The sequence below is a fragment of the Eublepharis macularius genome, chromosome 4 (genome assembly GCF_028583425.1).
Source record: "Eublepharis macularius isolate TG4126 chromosome 4, MPM_Emac_v1.0, whole genome shotgun sequence".
Taxonomy (NCBI): Eukaryota; Metazoa; Chordata; class Lepidosauria; order Squamata; family Eublepharidae; genus Eublepharis; species Eublepharis macularius.
In genome coordinates this window covers 33,129,732-33,147,449 of record NC_072793.1, presented here as the reverse complement: position 1 = coordinate 33,147,449, position 17,718 = coordinate 33,129,732, and the positions used below count along the sequence as shown (strand labels likewise).

The following is a 17,718-nucleotide window of genomic DNA, read 5'->3' as shown; positions in this document are numbered from 1 at the left end:
GGTCACCCAGCTGGCTTCAGGTGGAGGAGCGGGGAATCAAACCCGGCTCTCCAGATTAGACTCCTGTGCTCTTAACCACTACACCAAATTTCCTCCTATCTTCAACCATCCAGCTCCTTTTTGGCCTTCATCTGGTTTCCCACAGCCATTGTCAGCTGTGCTCTCTAACTAGAAAATGATTTCCAAAAATGTTCAGTTCCTAAGCAAATTTGGCATCCTAAGATCCTTAGACCTTTCTAATAGGTTTATGGGTACATCAGCTAGCACTTTATCAGCATGTACAGAACCTTAGAATCCCTCCACATATCTAGCTATATGTCTAACAGAAAGAATTTCTTACTGTACCTCTGGATGAAATTGTTGCTCCGTGCGAGTGTGACAGTATTGGCACGTATCTCCATTGTCACATTTACTAGGATCTCCCCATTCATCACCATGTTTCACACTAGGGCAGGGAGAGGACCTGAACATTTTTTTAAAAAAATGCAACACAATGAGAAATGCAAATCTTACTTAACACTTCCAGATAAATTTATCCCATTGCACCAAACAGCAATCCAGATCTATTTCTTGTTGATAATTTTGCCACTTCATTCAGTATATATTTACTGTTTGCTCTTCAGCCTTCCTCAAGAAAGGAGAGGTTTTCTTTTATCATCCAAGGCCAAGTATAAATTATTTTTGCTCAAATTGAACTAAGGCAGAACTTGGCAGATTTCAGTTCTGTGGGTATGTTAGAGTAGAGCATTAAAATACAAGTACTTGGAGAAGGGAATATGGATCATTTCCCTGGAACAGATCAGGTCTTGTCCAGACCCTCCAAAAAGGAAAGCACATAGCAGCAGGAAGATATCCAGGTGACAAACGACGGATAACCAGCTCAATTCTTTTACTAAAGTGAAAGGATTTTTTTTTTGAAAAACATACCATCTTAGGGAGGCATCATTCAGTTCAGCCTTTTTTCTGAAACAGTTAACTTTTGATGTGCAGTGCAATTTTCATGTGGGAGCACCTTTAAGACAAGTGACTCACTATTTGAAAACTGAGCTATTATGATTGTGAGGAAAAACTGTATCAACATCAATAACAATGTTTGAATCAATGCTCAGATTCACTGAAGAATGTTCATTTGCTTTCAGCTGAATTTTCAGGACTACAATCCAGGAGAGGAGGTAGGATTGACTGGAACTTGTAAGGGGGTTGCATAATTACACTAATTTTATCACAAGAATTATTTCATTTAATTTTAACAAAGGAAGTCATTATATTACAGGATCTGATAGGCTGAATCCTCTTTGGGCCGAACACCATGCATTATGGCAGGATTCTCCACAGATCACCTAGTCTGCAAATTAATCCCCCACCATCGCTAATTTACCCATATCACTTTGAGATTAGAGTAGAAGTACTATCCAGAAGGATAGCCATGTCAGTTCTTTCTCCAGGTCTTGAAGCACTGTACCTGTATTTGTGTTTCCTAGGGCTCCTTCTTCTATCTTTGCTATTATGGTAGTAAGGGCAGGCGTAACCTTGACGACAAAGACGTGGGGGCTTTTTACACTGTTCTGTTTTGTAGTTTCCCAAAACATATGTCGTGTCTGCGAAGACAGGTGTGACTGGTTAATTTGAGATGACAAATGTATTGCTTCCTACATGAAGACACTGGTATGAGGAGGAGGGATCAGTCCAAGAGCAAGCTTGGACACTCCTAAGGGACTCACCTTGCCATCGTGGCTCTTCACTGAGGATTTTCTCTATCATAGCGTGGCTAGCGGCAACTGCAGACTGACCCTCTATGCCACCCTCTGATGTGGTTTGACCATTTTGCAAAGCTTCCATGGCCTGAAGCTCCCTTAGGGAACAGAGTTACATGAACAAAGGTAGATAGAGAAGATTCAGAGGAAATGATGTTTGTCCACCAAAAAAGAACAGAAACTGTCACAGTACAGGAAATTCTTATATATTTTTTGCCATATCTATTTAAAGAGATTCTTGTCCCATGTGAGCGCCTGGCATTTTCATTACTCTGAAGACAAACCCCTATCCCATCATAAAACACACATGTCCACCTAGTCAAGTTATATTCAGACCCCTCATTTTTCACTGTTGTGCCACTGATTTCCTATAAAATACACACATGTGCACTAATATCCGTGAAGGGACATTATGAAGGGAGTGAGATTCTCATCAGAACTCAATCATTGTGTTATTAGAGCACATATGCTCCCTCTCACCTTCCAAAAAGAAATGTGACTAAACAGTATCATATGTCAAGAATTTCTATTTCATAAATATGTATTGGTCTTCACTGCAACATACACCAAGCCAAAAACATATTTAATTCAGTTGCTAAATTTCAACCCAAATATGTTCTTAGTCCTAAAAAATCTATTGGAAAGGACTCCGCCATTCGAATGTCATGATTTCTTTAAGTATGCCCCCCCTAACTGAAAACAAGGTCAGATTTTAATTGCTTATATTAATTTTAAGCTCCTGAAGAGAGTTAGGTGCATGGCAGTGGCTGACGAAGGTCTGGTAAAAATGCAGAGGTACTCAATTTTGCCAGTAGATACCCTATGACAAATTTTTAGTCTTGTAGGTGCTACTGGAACTCTTGCTCTTTTCTACTGCTACAGACAAACATGACTACCCACCTTGATCAATTTTGTCACTTTTCCTTTATAGCTCCCCCAATCCCCCGTTTCAGATATATGTTTACTGTGTTGTGGGGAAAAGCAACTTTGGGGAAGACGTGTTTCAGGGAAAAAGTAGTAGGAGGAGGAAGTATTAAGAACCACTTCCCTTCCCACAAAATCTCTCCTACAAATTGTGTCCTCTCCATGCACTTTACAGATGTTCAATGAGGAACGGAGTTCCCAGACCTGCGTGCGTCAGCAAAAGCAGCAAATGTCTAGTTTGGACCCAACATACAGAGACTTCAGGTTGTTCAAGTTATTTATATAAATTTAGCCTAAGGAAATAAAGAGTTAAGACAATTACTTTTTTAACCAGTAGTTTCCTTTAGTAAAGAAAAGGGATAGAAATATAAATTCAGTGTCTTCCTAGCCATCTTGTCACCTCATGTCTGGCAAGTGCAATGCTGGGGTCTTATCCCGAGTATAGTGATGAGATAGCTGGTCTTATGTTGAAGCTATTTACAGTAACAATTTTCACATGGGTCTCTGCCCCATCATATTTGCCAAAGTCAACTTGCTGTGTGCAAAAGGCCATAAGAATCAGTTGTAAAGAATCTTATTGAATAAACTATTTTGCTTTGTCAGGGCAGTGCGTAAAAGATGTGTTAACATGCTAAGTAGGCAGTAGCGTTTTCTAATCTTATCTTTCCTATTTAAAAATTTCTGTATGCCACCTTTCTACCCAAATGGGGCTCCCGAGGCGGTGAATATTAAAACATTAAAATTTTAATTACATTTAAAACAGTATTAAACAATCAAATAAACACACACAAGCAAACATACAGCACAAATAACAGGAGGGGGGCAGTAACAGTTATTGGGGGTATGTCAAACAAAACTGTCTTTGCCTGCTGGCGGAAGACAGTAACAGAGGGAGGACAGAGGAATCTCCCTGGAAAAGTTCAAAGGTTTTAGTGTCACAACTGCAAAGGACCTTTCTTGGGTTACCACCTGTCTGACATCAGATGGCAAAGGGCACCCAAAGCAGGATTTCCAGAGATATCTGAACAGGTAGGTTCTTATGGGAGACGGCAGTCCTTAAGATACACTGGCCCCAAGCTGTATAGGCTTTTAAAAGTCAATACCAGCACCTTAAATTGGGTCTGGAAGCAAACTGGGAGCCAGGGTACATGGAACGAGACTGGAGTGATAGGGTCCCTATGACCCACTCCAGTCAGCATTCTGTACCAACTGTAGCTTCTGGACAGTTTTCAAGGGTAGCCCCATGTAAAGCACACTGAAGTAATGTAATCTAGATGTTACCAGGGCATGTACTACAGTGGCAAGATCTTTCTTGCCCAGGAAGGGCCATGGGTGGTTTACCAGCCCAAGTTGGTGAAAGGCATCCCTGGCAACTGCTGCCATCTGTTATCCAACAAGAGGCCTGGGTCCAGCAGGACCCCCAAACTATGAACCTGCTCCTTTGGGGAGGGCGCAATCCCATCCAGAACAGGAGATAATCTGGGTCAGGTTCAAGAAGCACACTTCCACAAACATGGAACTCTACTAACCTAATATCATAAACTGGAGAGCGAAGGTCATGGGGACCGTGAGCAAAAGCACAGTGGAGGCCATTCTTGGTGCAGTTTCCTTTTGAGTCGGTCTCATGGATGCAGATTCCAGTTTTGTAATAGCGCAGGTGATATCTCCGCTCTGTGTCACCAGTAGTTCTATGCAGGAATGGACACCTAAAAGGGAGGGGGGAGGAAAAAAAAGAGCTCGTAGAAACTCAAAAGATGAAACATGCTTCCCAATAAGCAATTCTTTTTAGATGAATATAGTCCTCAGGGTGGCAAAATCCAGCACTTTTTCCTTTTGAAAGTAATTCCATTTGTAAAATAAGGATATAACAAGGCTCCAATCCTTAAGCAATAAATTTTAAAACAACCCTCACTAATTTCTCTAGGATTATTCCAGAGCACAAAACTTTGAATTATAGCTTCAATTTCTGGTAAAAAAATATATAGGTGTGATGCAATTGTAATTAATATTTTGTTCAAGTTTCTACTACAGTTTCTCCATATTTCTTCACGGGTTCTTCTGTAAGATTTCTAAAAGCTGCTTTGTTGAGTTTTCTCCTCTCTGTAAGTTCAGGTTGGAATCTCCATCTGGTCAAGTAAGATGCAGCCTTGAGTAACTTACTCATCTCCTTCTGGACAGATCCCTGTGGTCTCGTCATATTTGGTGCAGTAAATGTCAGGACTGTAGTTGAAGGTGCCATCCCGACGGCGGATAGACCGGCGACGACGTTGGTTGACAAAGTGCCAGTGGAAGCATGTGTAGGGCCTGTGCTGAGTACACTTGTGTTGCACAAACAGGGGGCACTGTTCTGTGCGGAATTCCTTCAGGTACCTGTGGAAAGAAAAGGAAAATTGGACTTTCCTATGGAGCTCGCAAAGAAGATTCAGTGCTGTTCTTCTTTAGCACCAGTTTCTCTATCCAATTCTGCATACAAAAGATCTTATTCGAAGAAGTATTTGATATGTTCATTTGCATTCTGGGTAAGTAAGCAGAGGTGGCTGGCCAGTTTCTTCCCAACTACCACTTATGTATTTGCATCTCATCCAAGGTTAGCTGTTATTTGTCCCAGAGAAGCAAATCAAAATTCTGCTGTATGTTGTATTAAACTACATAAAATAGATTTATCGTTCTGCTTTGATAGAATTTTGCTTACAATGTTTAGGGCAGCAGCCTTGTGTGACAGATGGATAGATGATAAGTATAAAGGTTATGAAGGGGAGAGTAACATGACCTAGGAGAACAACAGATATCTCCTCTATTGGTGGTCTGTATGTCATGCTCTACCACCATGAAATCTAAAAACTTGATTTTGATTCCTTTAAATATATATATTGTTGCATCCAAAGCATCCAGTGTACAAACAGAAAAAGCATCGCTTGCCCCAATTACCATTCCCTCAACTACCATAAGCAGTATAAAGGAAAAAGCAGGAAAGACCAAACACACTGACAGGTCTTCGGACCTAAGCCAACGAAACTGAGGTTCTCAGCAACTTGCACCATGTGTTAAATTATGCTGGAAAAATCAATATACCAACTCTTGTTCAAATGAGGAATGTTAGCTCTCTAACAAATTACACTACACTACCATAGCAAGTCACACATCAAGACTCTTCCCGTCCCAAGCAAGGATTTTTACCAAGATTAATGCATACTTCCACATTATGTGAACTGTATTTTTATTGTCTCATGTTTCTGAAAAATGATCACACAACATTTTTAGACTTTCCAAACCTGGGAACAGCAAAGAGGAGAAGCAGCAGAAACAGCCAAGGTACAGGGTTCATCTGTAATTACCAAATTACCAGAGCCATATGACTGGTACTGCACTGGAATCAAGTGACACTAAATGTAAGAACCACGTGAGAAGTGCAGATTTTATGGTTACTATATGTTGCTACAATGTACAGACCCAAGGACAGTATGAGAAGATGGGGCGGGGGGGGGGCATCCTTCCTGGTCTGAATATGGAATAACTGAAAAAGGTCTCTCATTAAATATTTCCTTTCAGAATGGGTAAAATGCTTTTTAAAGCAGTATTTAAAAATAATACTGTTATACAGCCAATTCAGATAGCTGCAAATATCTTAGATCCAAGATTCAAATGTAGTGATCACAGGAATGACAGAATTGCTGGTGCATTAGACATCCATAGGAGTGGATGCTAGGAAAGTACTTTCCAATATTGCATAATATTAGGTATTTGGGGCAGGCATACGATCTAGGAGTCTCCCAAGCAGACTGCCTCACAGCATGCTGTCACATACAGTACAGCCACACTGACTCTTTCCACATCACCTTGTCTCAGACTATCTCACACAGACACAAAGTGTGATGCACAGAGACCACAATGAAAAGACTTGAGTTCGGTGTTTCAGGAAACAATGGTTTGTACTGAGACAACTATGTGTGGAGTTTACAGAAGAGAGCTTTGCTAATTCTGCCTTTGCCCTCCCAAGGCACCCCTAAAGCTGTTCCTGAAGGTTTCAAGACTCTCACGAATGGTTTGCGATGTGACATAGGAGCTGCAACATGAAGGAGAATTAGCAGAAATGGTTCCCTTCAAATACAAACACAAACAAAGCAAAAATTCATGAAAGAGTGGGAGGGAGGCAAAGTCAGCCTATTCCCCTTCCCCACTGCAACCCCCCTCAATCGCAACAACAGTTTTCTTTCCTGTTTTCCCAACTAGTAAAAATTAAGATACACTTGAGTACCTTGTGGACTACCACTCTGCATCTTCACCTGTGATACTGGGTATATTAATAATTGTTTTACTAAAACAAGGACGTTTATATTTTTTCATAAATATACGAAGTATACCATTTTATGTGCTGGCTAAAATTATACAAAATATATTCCATGTTCTTAAAGAAGTAAAGCAAGTTTATGCTCGATAAGTAAGTACTGCCTATATTTCAATTTCCTCAAATATCTCTGGTAGAAAACAAAGGGACATGATTCCCCCCACCATACACCATGATTTCGAATATTAATGTGATTATAAAACTCTAGATGCTGTAAGAAAGGTAGCATTCTCAGAACTGCTACTAGTTCCATGCATATGGTCAGTGAGACAGGCACAGATTAGAGGTTCAAAACATGGATGAAAAAGTGGTGCCAGGAGGAAGAGTTTAGATTTGTTTGGCACTGGAGAATGTTCTAGGACACGCCCAACCTGTACAAAAGACAGGCTTCACCTGAACCAAAAGAGAATGTCACTGCAGGCACTCTAATACTGAATATTGAAAATGTGGCAAAACAGCTTTTAAACTGATCCCAGGGGAAAGCTGACAGGAGCTGGGAAGCCTTTGGTTTGGGACAAGTCAGTCCAAAGGGATGCTAGTATAAACACTCAGGGTAATATTGGTAAAAGCACAACAGAACTTGGGAGGAGGGCAAAGGAAGGCCATGTATGGAGACAAAGGGACTGAAGGAACTGAGGGCTGTTGCAGCAGGAAACACATTTATAGGTGTCTATATGCCAATGCTAGAAGCCTATGAGCCAGGATGGAAGAGCTAGAGTGCTTAGTGCTAAATGACAATTAGATATAGTGGGAGGCTCAGAAACCTGGAAGAATGGAGAAAAAAAATTAGTATGATACGGTCATCCCTGGATATAAGTTCTATAGGCAGGTCAGGGAGGGATATGTTGTGGGAGGCACTGAGTTGTATTTCAAAGAGGTCACAGAACCAAATAAGTCAGAAAACATTAGGGGAATGAACTCTCCACCAGAAATGATATGGGTGGAAATACTGGGCCCTAAGGATTACTTTTGACTTGGATGGCCAAGGCTAGCTCGATCTCATCAGATCTCAGAAGCTAAATATAGTCAGAGCTTGTTAGTATTTGGATGGGAGACCTCCAAAGAATACAAGGGTCACTATACAGAGACAAGCAATGGCAAACTACCTCTGCTAGTGTTTTGCCTTGAAAACCCCAGCAGACATTGCCATAAGTTGGCTGTGACTTGATGGCACTTCACACACACAATGGTTACTTAAAAGTGGAGGTATTCTATAGGCTACCTGATCAAACCCTTTGGGCTGATTTTGAGATAGAAGAGGAAATCAGGGAGATGACTAAGCTGATACTGTTGTGATACTGGGTCACTTCAATTATCCTTACATTGACTGGGTAAACATGTGCTGGAGTCATGCTGTAGAAATGAGATTCCTAGACAGCATAAATGACTGTGCACTAACTAGAACAGTTAGTCACAAAGCCAAACAGAAGGGAAGTGATCTTGGCTTGGTTCTGGTGAGAGATGTTGACGACATTGTAACAGCTTGGAGCACTGACCACAATGCTATTAAGTTCAGCATTCTTGTCAATGGAATTTTATCCCTAAGATCCAAAATGGTAACATTCAATTTCAGAAGAGGGAACTTTACAAAAATGAGGGACTAGCAAAAAGGAAATTGAAAGATAAACATAAGACAGACCCCTAGAAGATGCTTGGAAGCTATTTAAAGCCACACTAATTGAAGCCCAGATAGAATGCATTCCCCAGGTTAGGAAAGGAACTGCCAAATCTAAAAGAATGCCTGCATGGTTAATGACCCAACATGGAAGCTATAAAAAGCAAAAAGGCTTCTTTTAAAAAGTGGAAGGGTTGCCCTGATGAAGTAAACGGAAGAGAGCACTGGTTCTGTGAAAAAGAAATGTAAGTTAGGCATACAAAAAGAGAACTTGAGGAGTGGAATGATAAAAGCATCAAAACAAACAATTACGTAAGAAAATAAATCATAAGAATCATATTTAATGCCAAGAAGCCTTTGACTGATACTATTTAGTTCAATATTTGGTATGTCTCATTCACACTAACAATTAGATTAATTCCACACCAATCCATGAATATTTTCTATGATGCAGCCTTGCAAAATTAGGGCTTCACAAAATTCCAACTTTCCTATCCACCTTCTGAACAGCAGTATTGTTGATCCAGTAAGAGTAATATACTACATTAAGGATATCCATAACCTATGACTGAATTCTTCTTAACAGCCGCTGCCATCACCCCCCCAACCCCTCCCCAATAGAAACAATTCACAGGGAATAAACTGATCCACTAATTCTTTGTGCTCTGAATTTCTGTATATCCCAAGCTTTTTATTTAGGCTAACCAAAAGAAAGGGAGAACAGGCCTCTTGCATGTCTAACACTTATATAGAAGAAAGGATTTGGCAGGTGGAGCAAAACTGGCAAAAATCCCCCGTTTTAAATAATTAATAAAGATACAAGCACCCTGCCCACCTTCCCATCTGGCTCCCCCATTTTTATTTCCCCATCTAGTTTCTGCAGAAGTTAATCTTTCAAATGAAACACCACCAAGCAACCAACTCCCCAAAGCGATCTGCTGGCACAAGCACCATGTGAATTAATGGGGCTTCAGCTGCTAGGATGCTTTGGGGATCGGAATCTAAGTTGTCAGCCACGCTGGTCTCAGAGCTAGCCTTCAGCTGTAACCAGAGAAAACAAAGAAAACCATCCTCCTTTTGACAGAAAGGCTGCATAACATTCCCTGTCACAGGGCCAGGGAAGTAATTATTCCACTTTCATCTAGAAATGGGAGAGAAGTCAACTGTACTGTTGCAAATCCCAATATATACCAAACTCCAACAAATCTTTAATAAAGGAGTTAAGCAGTAAAGACGCCTCATACAAACGAACCAGAAGTTACCAGAACTAATCTAGGACTGGCCTGGATCTGAAGCACTAGATTCTGTCTCAAGTAACTTAATGGAAGTGATGGAATAATAAAGCTCGGTTAGATTGAACCTAAAGTAAAAATCAGGGAGGGGGGTTGTAGAGGGGGGGTATGTAAGTGTATGAGAAAATAGAAATTCAAGTAATAGAGGGACTTTTTTATTTCTAACTGTTTTTTCCTAAGTTGCTATAGTTAATCATGAGCTATAAAGCCTAAGTTACCTTACTTCAAGATCCATTTCTAGGAATAACTATATTCCTAGCTTTAGAAATCAAAATAGTACACTGGTAAATCAGATGACAAGGAATTAAAATCAGCCTAGATCTATCAGTGTAAGAACAGGACAGATAGCCTATCCTAGGCTTATATAAAAGCTTAGCAGTACGGTATACATGACAAGACATGCAGTTGGGTAAAACAATAAACACCAGACCACACATTGGTCTACTGAAGACTCACACATCAAAAGGTAGGAAGACCTTAACCGGGTAATTTTCATTGGATCAGAAAATAGGAAGAGCAGTTGTGGCTCAATGGTAGAACAGCCGCTTTGCATGTAGATGGTCTCATGTTCAACTGCCAGCAACTCCAACTTAAAAAAAAAAACCAGATAGTTGGTGATATGAAAATCTCTGCCTGAGAGCCTGACAAGTTGATGCCAGTTATAGTAAACAATATTGACCTTGATAAACCAGTTGTTTTGAGTCAGTATAAGGCGGCTTCATGTGTGAGTAGAACCTTGGAAAAACATAAAAAATTTGAAGACTACCTTTTTCCACCAGAAACAAACATCTGCTATTTACAGGAACTCATAATTTCAGAAAGAGAAACTTATGGACTTGGGAAGGGTTCTGATAAACACCTGATTTATATTTTGCAGATGGAGAGTCTTCATTTTTACTTCTTCATCACAGGAGCCTCTGATACATCTGAAATATGTTCTTTAACTAGCACAATATAATTAAGTTTGCAACATCTTCTGGTCTCTATTTTAAGAAAGCTAAAAACTGCAGATATGGGGGCTCTTCTAACATGCCCTGAAACATCTTTTCCTCTTATCAGTGTCCAGCTTGATGCAGACTGGGGGAACTTGAAAGTGTGCACTCACTATGAGATCTTGATTGATTCTAAAAAAAAAAGGGATTACACTGTTGTAACTGTATTATTAATATTATTCATGTCAAAAAAACAGACAGCTTTTAGAAATTGCAGGTTAAGTAAATGAAGCATGGTAATGCTTTTGTCCAGGGAGACAAGAACGTAAGATAAACCAGTTAAATTAACATGTGTACTTACTATGTCAATTATAAACTATGTGCCACATTGCCTATTCATCTCAATAAAAGATAAACACTGCCTAAAGCCAAATGACAAAAAACTGAAATTCCAAATGTTAACTGCTTCCTACCAGAAAGACTCATCAGAAATGTATTTCCTTTCAGCTACTTTACTATGGCAAAATAGAAATGTAAGTCAGCAGTATACAAATTATCATGACCCATCTGACTGAATTTGGCTAGTAAGTGTTCTGTAATTAACACAGGACTAACCATCTGCTCATGCATGTTTGATGATCCAGTCGCTTAGTTAAGTTGAAATGCCAAAAATGGCCACTCCTTCTGAAACAAGGCTTACCACTGATGCTTCTGAAGAATCTGCATCTTGGCCAAAATTTCTGTACCCTTTTATCCATTCCATTAGAAGGCACAGTCAGCTGCCTGAGTGTTACAGACTAATAGCCAGCTGCGCTTCCCCAATAAGCTGTACAATTCATTGGATGCAGAAGATAAGGCATGCTACACTCCAATGGCAAAAGATCTAGAAGATTAACCATGAACATGGGTGGATAGGCAATGGAAGCAGCTGGGCCCTACAATGCTCATTAAAACACGCCAGATGTCTCAAAGTGGAACCCTGGAAAGCATGGAAAAACAAAGCTGACAGGGGCGTCTAGATGGGAGGGAAATATTTCTGCCTTTGCCAAATCTCTCATAATCTTATATTAGAAATGCACATATTGCTTCTCCATCTCTGCCTAAAGCTCTCAGTTCTCCTTCCAATAGCCAAAAAACCTTCAGTATTTTCAGGGTGAGTATAGACTAACGAGTAGATATTTCCTGCAACAGAGTTTCATGACAGAACATCCATTTGATAATTCGACTAGTCCAAGCTTTGGCACGGTCAGTAAAAATAAGGACAACAGTGGGATGCCAACAAGAACATTTGGAATTTTTACACTAACCAGAGTAACGAATCTGAAGGAAGGAGAAAAGAGAACGAAAAAACACTAATGCAAGAAGTGAACCAAGTAAAAGTAGTTAGCCTTTGGTCTTCATTCATCAACAATTTCTGGGGGGAAAACAGTTCGCATATGCTCAGCCAATGGCACTTGTTTTTGTTTTAGACTAGATATACAAACACACAATCAAGAATCAAACTAAAATTCAGACAGTGAACAAATCTTAAATTTCAAACTGCAGAAAAAATGGTGCGGTCAAATGCTACCAGTGTTATTTGGCCACACAACACACTTACTTGATTTGTTATTATTTATGTGGCCGGTACTGACAATAGGGACTCACTCACTGGCATCCTCAACTGGGTTTGGCATATTTAGTGGGGCACCCCAGGAGCTACATAGATTTCTATTACTGGCTATAAACCATCAATATCATATATTCTTGTTCTTACTAGAATGTTACTTTTACTCATAGATCTTGGGGCAGCATCGGCAGCAGAGAGACTTTGGGTAAGTAGATGGCACTCAGGAACCAGAGGATTACCACACAAAGAGAAAGCTACTAGAAGTAATGAAGCTGGATAATCTACTTGGATTTAATATTACTTGCAAAGGAAACAGAAGACTAAATTATTAATATTTTTGTTTGATTTTCTGTGAAACCTGGAACCAAATCTGGGACTGTGGTCCGTAAGATATATGTGACAAAACAACAATTACAATGCTTTATCATCTTTAGATGAAGCTTCTATATGTATACAATTTAGAAAACAATTCACAATTGTGTTGATGTTTTGAATTCACTTTTTACTGAGTGCATGCATACAGCACAATCACCATATTCTTTCATTTTCTTCTACACAGAATCACATGGCATATCATCTCTTAATTGATTCCCAGGCCAACATCACCACCAACAGTCACACTGTAGATTTTGTATATTCATGAATTACACACTCTTCTATTTTCAGGTTCTTACTCTATTCCAACTAAACATTTGTATGTTTTGTGCAAATGAATCAAAGCAAATTGGTCTCTTTCTAATAAATGACTACTAAATGATACTAATTCCTCCACACATCTCCTCACATAAAAAGACCCATGAGCTGATTTCCTGAATATAATACTGATTACCAATTCACTATCTTTCCCCAACCAGAAAGGCAGGATTTTGCATGTCTTGCTAAGATCAGCCAACACCTAAAACAGTTTTTAAAAACACAAATTAATTTCATGGAAACAAAACACACACAAAAACTGAGAATGCAAAGAGATGAGTGAGAAGAAAGTGTTTCAATATATGTACATTTGTCAAAATGACAGTTTTGGCATGATTTGGAATTATCTTTAGCAGCTACATAACTTCTACCAAGTACCAGAGAAGAGATCGTTCATACAATTCTAGGACACAATTTTTAAAGCTTATTTTATCTTCTTCTTGTCATTTGATCAATCTTTAAATAACACCAGCAAGGGGGGTTGATTTGTTAAGAGAGGTATCAGTTTTATGCACAATACTGGCATATTTGGAAATATTTACTATAGCAAGTTATTCATTAAGAACAGCTGTGTATCTTGGCCATTTGAAAAACAAAAACACCTACACAAAATTCTTGTCTAAAAAATGGTATGTGTGAGCAATGTTAACAGACCTCCTACTTAACACAACCACAACTCATAAAAGGCAGAATGGTGTGGGAGGGGAAGAAAGATCAGCTGCCACTTTCTGGCAGTGTGATGATCAAAACCAGCTAAGAAGAGGGAGATCTTGCAATGTATTTAGAATCAGTGAAATCACAATCAAGCACTGAGACTAAAAGCCAACAGTCTTAAGTCACAGAAAGTTGCTTACAATAGACAAGTTCCACTGAAATCAATGGGCAAAAACAATTAACTACTGGCTAAAAACCACTCCAGTGTTCCAGGTGATCAAATACATTCAGTCTACATAATCCTGTCCTTTTTATTTGTTCAAGTAAGTTTTCTACTTTTTGAAAGCCAGTACTCACATATGGAAAATTACAAGGAATACAAATGAAAGGAGGGGGGGGGGAAGAGGGATGTTCATATTGTTGAAGAAAGTCAATCAGACACCATGAAGGACTACACTTTTAAAACTTAGAGATCAATGCAAATGTGGCTCTTCACAAGCCACAAAGAGAGTACCACTGCTGTACAAGGTATGCTGATATCCAGCAACATATTTGGGGGATGATTCCTGATGAGCGAATACAAAAAAATGAGTGACCAGTCCAGGTAAAGGCTTAAGGGGAATGTGATTATTTCCTACTAGTCACCCCCAAAAATCAGCTCCTCAAATCCTGTTACAGCATCATGCTCTAGAAAGATAGAAGCAAAAGATACACTTTGGAAGGTGCTCCTTACTGAATCTTCTACTTATTGCATACATCCCTCATTTTTACTTAAGTAACACTGACAGATGCCTTTTTGTTCAAAACCTTTTGACTTTAGAATTCCTTTGTAAGCAAACCATTTTCACTGTGGTAAATAACAATCAAGTAAACCAATCCCATAGCTGACAAAGTGACATTTCAACCAAGCGATGTAAAAACAGGACACCAGAACTTGAATTTAGAGCAGCAGTAGCAGTCTTCCAAGGGATGGTTTCTTCCATTCTACCCTCAAGGCACATATTTTATTTATTGTAAATGAAGGCAGATGTTTTACCATCACAAACACTCTATTACCAACTGAGAGTGCATGGGCTTTCTATTTTTGTTTGTGCCTGATCATTATAAGCAGATGCATTATACAAGCACATAGGATGCTAGTTGGCGTACGAAGTGACCCAGCATACATGCCTTTCCAAAACAGAATTTTATTGTAAAGTCAAAATACAGCTATTCACATCAGTTTATAGCAACATTACTCATTTCCCAAATAAATCTATCCTTGCACAATTACATCTTTACATACACTGACTTAACAGAGATATACCCTTGCCACAAATCAGCATCTTTATCATCTGAAACTTCTTTCTCATCACAGTAATGATAGTGATCATGAAGCACTACGAGCTCTCTCCATTAATGCACATCACAGTGGAGTGTTATCATGCCTGAACTTGCACTGAGAGATTTGAGGCTTAGGTTCAAGTTATCAGTGACCACTTTTTAAAAACATGAAAATAAGGGTGCTCTACTCTAAGAGCACATTTTCGGAACTTTTTATCATCAACAACATTCTTTCTCTGACCAGACAAAAGGAAACACTTTGATTTGAACAGAATTATTTTATTTATTTAAAAGATTTATTATTTATATCATCTCATTCTGTGCTCAAGGTAGCTCACAGAAGCGCTTACAGAAAACGACAAAGTCAAACAGCAACCAATAGCAGTTTCTTTATATAGTGTATCATTTGGTGTAGCCTTCCATTTTTATACAACAAAAACTAAATTTTCTTACCCATCTCTGCCCAAGGAATTGACAAATGGCATGCTAGTCAGTTGGCTTGACATTAAATTCTCTCACAGGTCAACATATATTTAAACACCAGGGTAAATGTGGCTACCCTTACAGTACGCACAACATTCATCCACTTAGCTAATATAAACTGTTCTTGTTGCAAAATTAACCGATCTAATTGATGTGTATATTAATAATTGCACTAGTCTTACAAGCACTCTGAAATTACAATTCAAAGTGAGTTACATTCCTGTCCTAATTTCAAGGAAGTGTTAAATACAACAACAGTTATTTACTTTAAACAAAAGCACTGGGTTAAAAAGTCAGCCTGGTTTCCTTATGTTTTGTTTTTGTTTTATTTTTTCATAGAAATATATAGAGAAATGTCTCAACAACTTCTTCCTTTTAGGATATAACCAACTGCACATTAGTAAACAATAGCCCAAAATACAGCCATACTATTTTCTAATTTTTAAAAATTTACTTCATTTATATTCCGCCTTTCTCCCCAGTGGGGACCCGAACAGCTTATATCATGATCTTCTCCATTTTATCCTCACAACAGCCCTGTGAGGTAGGTTAGGCTGAGAGTGCGTGACTAGATCACGTTCACCCAGAGAGCTTCCACAGCAAAGTGGTGGTTCTAACTTTGGAGTTCAAGATCCTAGTCCAACAATCTAACCACTATACAACACTGCCCATGGAACAATGAAGTGACACAAACAATGGGCTTCATTGGGGAACATTTACCTCATCACAGAAAAATAGGTAACCAGGGACAGAAAAACAACTTACAAATAACAAACATATATGTGAGTAATAAAAGTAAAGGTAGGAGTCCCCTGTACAAGCACCGAGTCATTACTCACCCATGGGGGGACATCGCATCACGACATTTTCTTGGCAGACTTTTTAGCCAGCTCAAGGTTGACTCAGCCTTCCATCCTTCCGAGGTCGGTAAAATGAGTACCCGGGTTTCTGGGGGTAAGGTGTAGAAGACTGGGAAAGGCAATGGCAAACCACCTTGTAAAAAGTCTGCCAAGAAAACGTCGTGATGCGACATCCCTCATGGATCAGTAATGACTTGGTGCTTGCACAGGGGACTACCTTTACCTTTTACTTATGTGAGTAATATTTGGAAAAGGCCGGGGAGGGAGGGGATTGTGAACATTGCTTCTGCCACTACAAACAGATTTTCGGAGGTGATGTTTTATTACACCTAGATACATTGTAACATGGCTTGGGATACCCCAAACACAATTTCTGTAGTTTTTTCAAACTTCTCTTAAAGAAATCAAGAGTTCTTTTCAGTATGGAACTAGGAACACCACTAAAAAGAGATGACCCATAATCTAAAATTTTTACAAACATTTAAAATGAAATTCTGGATACTAAGAGATTTGTGTAAATATCAACATTGTAGTCATGGCATTTGGGGGCAAATCACGATACAACGCAAGACTGTGGTTCTGAATTTCCATCTCTTCCAAAGTTTGTTAATTTAGCAAAAGATACTAAAAGTTTCGCTATGTATTGAATCCTAAAAATATGCTATTAAATATTTCACCAAGTAATATCACAAAAATACACAGCAAACTTTTTAAATATATGGTGACAGTGGCAAGATATGCAACAAAGTGGAAGGCAGAATCCTGTCCAGACTCGACAGAATGGATGAATAAACTATACGAATATGCATCAATGGCAAAACTAACATCTTATATACATAATAGGCCAATCCCAGAATTTCAGAAAAAACAGAAAGCCTTTTTGATTATGTAGTTGAAAATTAAAATTAAGAATAACTCTGTCAAATGGATCAACTATCAAATATGTAATTTAAAATGTTAAACATAAAATGCTGAATAAAATGAATTTTAATATAAGTAAGGAGTTGGAGGGGAGAATTCACTGTAGTGTATGTATTTAGTTATCTTTGATTTATATAACTATGGTAAATAATTTTCTTTTTTCCCTTCTGTATTATTTTTATTATCTTGTTTTTCAAATAAAGTTTTTTTAAAAATTTGTGACTTTAGACAGAATCAACAAAGACTATATAAACTAGAAGGATATTTGGGGATATGAAACTCCTTGCTGCTTGACGAATTAAAGGAATAATTG

At 38.8% G+C, this 17,718-nt stretch overlaps 1 protein-coding gene across 2 annotated transcripts in view; it reads right to left on the bottom strand.

Moving 5' to 3' along the window:
- UNK (unk zinc finger) overlaps positions 1 to 17,718 on the bottom strand; it is a 75,114-nt gene that overhangs the window by 41,103 nt on the left and 16,293 nt on the right. For both annotated transcript variants that reach the window (XM_054975249.1, XM_054975250.1), the window contains exons 2-6: positions 4,839 to 5,048; positions 4,208 to 4,384; positions 1,722 to 1,852; positions 1,463 to 1,598; positions 346 to 463 (exon numbers count right to left, since the gene is read on the bottom strand). In XM_054975249.1, coding sequence (XP_054831224.1) covers positions 346 to 463; positions 1,463 to 1,598; positions 1,722 to 1,852; positions 4,208 to 4,384; positions 4,839 to 5,048 — 772 coding nt within the window. The remainder of the gene's footprint in view (positions 1 to 345; positions 464 to 1,462; positions 1,599 to 1,721; positions 1,853 to 4,207; positions 4,385 to 4,838; positions 5,049 to 17,718) is intronic.